Raw genomic sequence first — 9,157 nt, forward strand, 5'->3', positions numbered from 1 at the left:
AATGCTTTATCACGATGGCATATGCCAGCAGATGAATAAGTATCAATGTCGGATGTATGATGCATTTTTTTGGGTTCTACTAGGTCACACTTGCTATTGGTTACTAATTTGAAGCAAAAAAAGAATCAAGTAAATTGGTCATTCTAACAGAAGTATAAAGAAAATGGGGCACAGATTGAGATTTGCATTGCAATAGAAGGGATTTGGTTCCATTAAACTCATCATATCAATTTATTCATAAGTCAATGTGCCTTGTTTACAAAGTACAAGGCAAGGCATAACAAATAACAACATAAATTAATTAGACAATTAAGGGGGGATCCAAAATGCAGATGGCTACTCCTATCCGTAGTAGAACTGCTATAGTGTAGCATAAAGGAAATTAAGTTAAATAAATGGAGACCAAGCTCATCTCCAATCTAACACTATGATGTTATTCAAAAAGTGTAGTAGTCAACTAACTTAAGCCTTTGGACTCAAAGATAATGTAATATCTTGAAAAACCTTAAGCCTCCTCTTGTCAATTTTCTTGGAGCAAATCCCAGAAGTAGCAGCATTTTCATTCTCTAACTCATTTGAAGACCCCAAAACAGCAGCAAGAATAGCATCTTCAAAGTCCTTAGTATCAGGCAACAAATCACACAACTTATTCTTCTCAAATGAAAGCCTTCTTGCTTTGTTCCCAGGCACACCTAATTCCACATTCACCTTGTTGCTGTTCACATCATCCACTCTCAGCAATCCTGCAGCATTTCCAGACCTTGTTCTCTTAAGTCTCTCAGACAAATTCAAATTCTCATTTGATTCCTTGAAAGATGATTTCGCTGCATAAAATGGCGGAGCTGCAACATTAAGTGAGTTGTTCACCAAAGGAGTAAACTTGTTTTGTGGGTGTGCTGTGTGATTTTTCACTATGTTGGTATTGGAATTGATGTTCTCATCACCAAATTCATCTTGAATTGTTGTTGATGTTGTTCTCATTGGCGGCAAGCTTGTGTGAATGTTATCCTTACAAGGCTGAGGTTGCCAGATTGATGAAGAACCAAGAAAAGCTTCAAAGAGTCTACTTTGTTCAAGCCTGTCCACTCCTCCTCTGTTCATCATTTCGGACTCGAGATCTTTGAGCATTTGCTGTGCTCTTTCATAGGCTTTCAGATGAGAATCTGAGCCTCTTGGTCCATCTGTAACTGCAGGTTTGACTCTATGGAGAGTTTCTTTTGCTTCAGCTATTCTTCCTTGTTTCATCAAACAAATGCCTAAATTGCACATTTTGTTGTTGTCTGGAGCTAGACAAAGCGCACGGCGATAGGCTTCTTCTGCTTCTATGTAGTTGTTTTGTTGCATCAGTGCCCATCCCAAGTTTCCCTTCATTTAACAACAAAGTTCAAATATCAGTTTCATGTAAGCCAGTTTCTGGTCTAGCCCTACATAAATTTTGTTCGACCCTCGGGTCCCTATTTATAAAACGGTCTTTGCTAAGGATATACTCCCTCCCCTCCAAAAACCCCGAACCAAACGGACCATAAGGTTTTGAAATTAAGAAAATTATTTACTGTAAAAGTCAAATACTCTTTAAAGGATTTTAAATTAAGAAATTTATTCATTGTAAAAGTCATACTCTTTTAACAAACTTATTCATTGCAAAAGTCAAATTGAATACATAAATTTGCATAAAAACTTTACTATTTAAGGTTTTTAAAAGGACGCTAATTGGCATTTATCTTATTAAAATTCTTACAAAAAATGAGTGTTTTAAACCTGTCAAAGCAAAATAAGGATTAAAATTGAACAAAATGTGTATGGGACTATGAAAAATGATGACATTGTACAAAAAATGAAACCATGTGTGATGGTTTTCTTACCAATAATCTAGTGGCTTCCTGTTCGACTGAGACTTGAAACTTCTTCCCTTGAGATCTAGCAGTCTTTGTGCGCTTGCCATTGAAAGCCAAGCCTTGTTGGATTAAATACAGCTTGTGCCTCAATAGAGCTATTTGGTCATCAAGCCTACCACATCTCTGTGTTCAAAATCATAAAATTTGACTTTAATTAGTACTATTACTAGTGATTATAAAATTACATTCTTTTTGGGCTAACTTTATGTGCACAAATAAAATAGTGTTGCACTATACACTTGTCAATATCCCACTTGATCCAACGGTGGAACCAAGTTTGTACATAGTTCAACACATATATTTCACTTGTGCACCATAGAACAAGCATGTTTTTAACATCTAAAGATAGACTAAGCATGCTGTTTTGCAATTTGTAGGATTGAAAAGTGGATATAGGGACTAAAAACTAAATTCAAGATAAGTTATATGAATCAATAACAAATTTAATTTAATTATAAAAAATTGGCATTTTGTTAATTACCTTGTAGAGATCCAAGAGAATATTATCAAGGGATTCTTGTGCTTGATCTGAGCATCTACTTCGAAGTGACTTAATAGCTTCAATAGCTTCTTCAGCCCTATTCTGTTGCTTCATAACAATAGCCATATCTTTCAAAGCACTATCCACTCTATCTCCCGCATTTATCGCCGCCCAAAACAACGGAATTGCTCTCTCCGGATCCTTATCCACCAACTGAACATAAAATCAAAACAACCCATTTAGATAAAACGTTAAAATAACAAAATCTGAAGAACAAAAAACCTTGTAAAAAACAAAAACAAAATAATGAAACCCAGAAGTTGTTGAAAATCATTACCTGAACATTTTTGGCTCTAACATAAGGAGTATCACCAACAGGAACCTTATGAGTGATGTGAAATGATTCAGAACGAGTTCTGGAAACACCAAGAGGTTTTGCAGGTGAAGAAGGTGCTGATTTGGAGGGCCTGAAACCTGGAGGAGCATTCCACATCTCTTGCATCATTGTTGAAAAAGATTGCAATTTTTTGATGATGTTGTTGGATAGAACAGATTTTGTTCCTGCGGGGAAACAAAAATGGACAGTGTTTTGATGAATGCGAGAGAATCACGAGAGAGAAGAATGAGATTTTGGAAGAAAGAATCGTGTTTTTAAATTTACAAAAAGTAGCCGTTAGAAATAAGTAGCCGTTGGGAATATAATTGGTTTTGGTTATTACTTATTATATTACCAAATTTGGCGATAATGGGCTTTCTTTTAAGATTTTGTTGATAATGGGCTTTTATTTTTTAATGATTTGGTACAAAATTTTAAAGAAAATTGCTCATTTTACTTAAAAAATTGTTCTTTACACCCCAAAAATACCCTCAACACAATTAATTGATGTTCGCTTCCGATGGTATTTAACTCTCGTTGGATCAACAACAGTTAACTGCCGTTCGCAACAACAGTTAACTGCCTGCTCTGTTATGCATACAATAACATTTATGATGTCAACCAGGATACAAACAACATGTTTAAAAACATGTAATTCATAAACACAATTGCAAAGCAATATAACAAATTCGAACACATTACTCACCTATAAGCAACAACATTACTTAATAATTCATAATTCAATAATATTACATCAATTCAACATTACATTAACAATACAAAAATTATTCAAATTCAACCAAAGTGCAACATTATAGATTTTTTAGAACATATTACACAACAATACATAAAAAAAAAAGACGTAAATAGATAAATCGTCCCTATAATTTTGTGTGTTTTTGGTTTTCGTCACTGTATATTTTTTTGTTGCAAAACAAACCATGTAAGTTCAAAACGTTTTGCTTTTGATCTTTGTTGTCTTCATTTGTTACAAAAATGCATATGTGGCTAACGGATGGTGAATTGACAGTTGCTGATATGGCAGACGACGCTGATTTGACAAAGTGGCTGATGAGTCACATGAGAGGAACCAAAATAAAAAACCGAATTTCGTAGGGATCAAAACCAAAAAAGTTGAAGGAAAAAAAATCAAATTTAAAAACATTGGTTCTTCTGTCTTCTTCATGTCTTTCTTCCTCCAATTTCACCATGGTTCTTTGGTGATTACAAATTACACTTCAAGATTATATTTCACTTCAAAGAACTTGAATTGTTTAATTTAGGCTTAATTGCTTTTTCTTTGTCCCTTAGCTATTTTTTTGGTATCACTTTGGTCCATAATTAATCTTTGGTCTGTCTGAATCTCTTAATTATATGTTTGTCATTCAATTTGGCCCCTTATGTTAGTTTTATGAAGAAAAAAATGTTAACTCACATACACATGTCATTTTGGTATTAGCGCAAAATTATTTTTTTTCTTTCATCTTCTACACCTGAATCTTCATCTTATTCAAATCTAGAATTCATAAGCAATCAATATTAAAAAAAAATCCAACATCGACAACACCATCTCGTCAACACACATCTTTCACTTCTCACAACATCTATCAATCCACACACTGCATAAATCGACAATAACAAACATGTTGATAGTTAACAAACGAAAATCATCATTATCAAGAACAATATACTTCATTTGATTCAAAATAAAAATTGAGATTGTATTGGCTTAAATCAAGTGAGCGTTGGAGAAAATGTTAAAAAAAGAGTGTTGCTAACATTGTTTATCATTTTATAAGAAAAAAAACATCATTTCATTGTTTATAAAATTCATATTAATTCTTTTACATTTTATCATAAAAAATAATTAATATTCTTCATTTTGAGTAATAAAAATTCCAAATAATTAAATTTTATTTTGCCGATACTTTTTGTAAATAAGATTTAGTTATTATAATTTTAAATGATAGAATGTATTTTTTTTCATAAAATAATTTTTTTATCTATTAGTTTAAAGATTTCATGTACCAATACACTTAAATTTTTGAGTTTAATGGTGTTGGGTCGACAGTTCAAAACAACTTTGCACACACAACCAATCAAAACACTTAAAATCGCCACAACAATGAATGATTTTTAACCAAAACAATTAATGTGGCAATTCTGAATATTTTGATTGGTTGTACGTGTAAAGTTGTTTCTTTGTTTCTTTCGTTGAGGTAAAATTGTTTTTTTTAGGGATTTTGAGGCAAAATTGTTAAAAGTTGTTCTCAACAATACTTAAATGAGCTTCTTCAGAAAAAAAAAAAAACTTAAAATGAGATCTTTTAAAAAAAATTACTTAAATGAGTTGTCAATTAACAAAAATTTGAGAAAGTCTATTTCTACCATCATTTTGAGATAATATTTGAAATAATTCACTTTCTCATACTCACATTGTGTATTACTTGTTTTATTGTTGTCTCAAAAAAGAAGGAAAAAAATCGTCCCTTACAAATATGGGAAATGTTATCAAGTGTCCTTAGAGCATTGTTTAGTAACTTTAAATAGTAAGTTTTTGTCAAAGTTTATGAAATCAATGCATTGGAAATTGAAGTTTTTGACTTTTTTAAGGAATAATTTCTTTATTATGAATCCTTAAAGAGTACTCTTAGGGCACTAGTTAACAAGACCATAAAAATATTGTACAAATATAATTTCTCTAAAAAATTACTCCCTCCGGTCACTATTATAAGCAAATTTTGATTTTTTAGGTTCATTTAATAAATGATGTATGTGGTCTACATTATAGATACATACATCATTTATTGAATGAATCTAAAAAATAGAAATTTGCTTATAATAGTGACCGAAAGAGTATGTGACATACTTTGATCCAAAACATCAAAGATTTATTCCATCAAAATTAACATGCCTTCATCGTTCACACTCTTCAAGACAAAAATGACTAATGATTTTTTTCCCGCTAAACTAGGTACTTTCTCTATGTACCGCATTGAATCATTTTGATTTAGAGAAATGATATTTGTAGGATTCTCTCAAAAAAAAAATTTGATATTTGTAGGATCGTGACAACCATCTCTCTCATACTTACATTATATTTTCATTCTCTCTCTTTCTTTTTCTTTCTCTATTATTTTTGACCAATAAAAAAAAGAGAAATGAAATTGTCACCAAAGTTGTCTCAAATGGTTGTTCAAATATCACTTCTTTGATTCATGTACCACATTCAATTTTTGCCGCAACTAATTAGTTTAGGACGGAAAATAAAAAGGGTATTTTGATAAGGATTAAATATATTTTTTATCTCTATATTTTTCATTTTAGTTCATCTAAAATTTATATAAAAAATTCTTCATATTTTAGACTTCAAAAGTTTTCCATCATTATTTTTGTCCATGTTTTTAAAACAATTTATTAGTACCATTCGAAATTTTGAATGAGATTTGCTAAAAATGTTAAGAATATTATAAGAATCTCTGTAATTTTTTTAATGTTTTAACAAAACATAAATTAAATATTGATTATTAACAAAAAATACTTATATGACTAATATTATTGAGACATAACTTATATGAATTTGCGAATGAAAAAACACTTTTAAAGAATATTGGAAAAAATATAACTTTTAAAGAATATTTTTTAAAAAAAAAAAAAAAAAGTTAAACTAACCCACCATCCAAAATATTAGAAAAAATATTAAGAGGTAATAGTTATTTTGGTCCCTAAATGTGTAATGACTAATCGCAATAGTCCCTCAATGTATCAAATTTTCAAAATAGTTCGTGATTGTGTACTTCGTTAGTCAAAATAAGCCTTGTTGTTAAAATAATACTTCAATGTTGACATTATTTTCTTTTATACAGGGGCTGAAAGGTAAGTAAATATCTATAGGTGCTGATATGACAACAAATAAGTATATTAAAATACTAATATGACAATATTATTGAGACATTTTAACGTAAAAAACTATTTTGACTAATATAACATACAAACAAAGATTATTTTAAAATTTTGATATTTCAAACGACTACGGTGACCATCCGTCAACAGGCAACCCAAAGAGGGTTCCATTCATGAAGAATAAGATAGCCTTTTCCTTTTAATTGAATTCAATTGTTTTATTAGTGGTGCATTTTCATCCGTTGGATTGGAATCTCTAAACCAATACCACCCCCCACCTAGTGGCTATAAAAGAAACTCCATTCCCACTCACTCAAACACGCACTTACTTCTCTTCTTTCTCACGCACTCAACTTTTCACCCACAAATACTCTCTAACATTATAAATCCATCTCACACAGTCACACTGTCTCTCATCTCTCAAACCACTATTGTAGATGGCCAAACGCGGAAGACAAGGTTCAACACTGGTGATCAGTGATGATCCCTTCTTTCCATCTTCTAATGTTGTATTGTAGGATCCTCATTCATGCTTGGCAGAACTTTGACATCTATATTATGGGGTGCAATATCTTATAGCTACGCTAGAAAACCTATTAGTATAATTATAGGAGTTATCACAATGTAAGTATATCTTTGCCTTCAAGCTAGCTACATAGTATACTCTTTACGTTTTGCTATAACAACAATATGGTGCTTGCTTGATTTCAGTGTCGTTTTCAACACATTGTTTGGTCTTAGCACAAATCTATGGATGGAAATAATGTCACCATTCAAAATAATTGACCCTTCTAGCGCAGGTGTGTTGCAACTATAGACAAAAGCTAATTTTTGGATTTAATCTGCTTTGATTTTTGACACAAGAGACAAGACAGTTATTAAGAAATAAGAATAATAATTGGCCTCTCTCTCTAAATAAATCTATGTCTATCTTTATAGTATTGATATACAGATACCACACATAACACTGAAATGACACCGATAATCACATGTTGGTGTCGTGTACACATGTCACACATCGGAAACATCTTTGATTAGAGGTGTCGGTGGTATAAGGTGTATAAATACTGAATAATTATTTTCACTATTATTTTCAGTGAGCTGCGTTAAGATATTATTTTCGGTGTTTCCAAACTGGGGGACATCTGGGATCAAACCTTGGTGCTGTGGAACTCATTCAAGAAAGGGGAGAATACGGTGGAGTCTGACATCACTGTCGAGGGTATAAAGAAACCGACTGTACATGAAGGAGCTATTAAAATCTCTAACTATACAAACATAGTTTTGTTGTTGGTGAAGGTATATAAATATAATCATATATTGATTCATATAATTCATGTGTTCAAATTTCAAGTTTCTATTTAACAGGTTCAACATGTTTAGGTTCCATTTATTCATGCCTGTGTACAATTTTTCATGAATAAACTGATTTTAAATTTAATTTGATTTTCTCTTGATTGGGTTACAGTTGAGTTTGAAGTGTGTTGATTGATGTTTGGTATTTTCGCTCAAAAGCTAATTTTTATCTTCACATAGAAAAATTTGCTCAAAATTTTATTCTCCAGAAATTGCTCAAATGAAAGTATCATATACATGTATGCATAAATTTCAATTTTGTGGCACATATATACCTTATGCTTATGGTTGTAATTTTTTAAGAAAGCATTCAGCTCCAGGCTTAAGATTGAAGCATCTGTTTATGTATTCTTTAGACCATAAATCAAAAGATCCTAATTTGAGAAAGAAATATTGCTAGTCTTTTACTTCAGAAATTGACATTACATAGCTTTTTGTCATATCAGCTTGTTTCAGAGAGATTGAACTTTTAAGTAATGAAAGTGTTGAATAAGTAGTGATTTTATATATTTAAGGACTAATTGTTTCCTCTTATTTTCAGGCTTGGCAGGTCTAGTATCTACTTAATTATGGTTTGAACATGAATGTGCTTCACGCTATGGAATCTTTGTAATGTCGACAACAAAATGATATCAGTAGAGAAATCAAGAAGATCATCCCAAAGTTATTGCTAAAAATGATTTTACATTAATTTACCTCAAGCTTTACTTTATCGGTATAGTCATTTATCTCAAGTGTACCTTTACTTTACTTTATCGTATAGTCATTTATCTCAAGCTTTGCTAGGGCTTAAAAAGATTTGTAGTTTGTACTTGTAGTTTACCTTGTTCCTTAATATATCAGTATAAATATGAACGAAAGGCTATAGGTAAATATTTTTTCTAGTTGTAGAGTCAAATGATATCTATGAATAGATACAGTGGCACCATTTTGTGCAAAGTCAAAGAATGTTGAGGAAAGTTTAACGACAACAACTAAAGAAGGACTACAACTTGTCTACTCTAATCTAATTTTTTTTGAATGGCAAAATATATTATATATTTACAAGAGGATTAAATCTCAAATATTACACCAAAAAGAGAAAATAAAAACACCAAAAACCCTAAAGAAAACTTATTATTGCAATTTGAATCAACAGTGGTCAAT

General features: G+C 31.2%; 1 protein-coding gene and 1 long non-coding RNA gene across 2 annotated transcripts; one reads left to right on the top strand and one right to left on the bottom strand.

The window, feature by feature from the left end:
* Window positions 1-202: 202 nt before the first annotated feature.
* Window positions 203-3,000, bottom strand: LOC146900666 (Tetratricopeptide repeat (TPR)-like superfamily protein). Its single transcript, XM_085738347.1, has 4 exons — window positions 2,714-3,000; window positions 2,377-2,589; window positions 1,863-2,018; window positions 203-1,365 (listed from the first exon to the last, which is right to left on the bottom strand). Exons 1-4 carry the CDS (start codon window positions 2,879-2,881, stop codon window positions 463-465), a joined length of 1,440 nt encoding a protein of 479 aa, XP_085594473.1. The 5' UTR covers window positions 2,882-3,000; the 3' UTR covers window positions 203-462.
* A 3,970-nt stretch (window positions 3,001-6,970) lies between these two features.
* Window positions 6,971-8,895, top strand: LOC146900667 (uncharacterized). The gene is made up of 4 exons (XR_015023801.1): window positions 6,971-7,279; window positions 7,367-7,455; window positions 7,753-7,954; window positions 8,553-8,895. It is a non-coding gene; the product is annotated as an uncharacterized LOC146900667 (long non-coding RNA).
* The last annotated feature ends 262 nt before the right edge of the window (window positions 8,896-9,157 follow it).

This window comes from Medicago sativa, chromosome 8 (assembly GCF_051527215.1).
Source record: "Medicago sativa cultivar Bolivia chromosome 8, Bolivia_mono, whole genome shotgun sequence".
Lineage (NCBI taxonomy): Eukaryota > Viridiplantae > Streptophyta > Magnoliopsida > Fabales > Fabaceae > Medicago > Medicago sativa.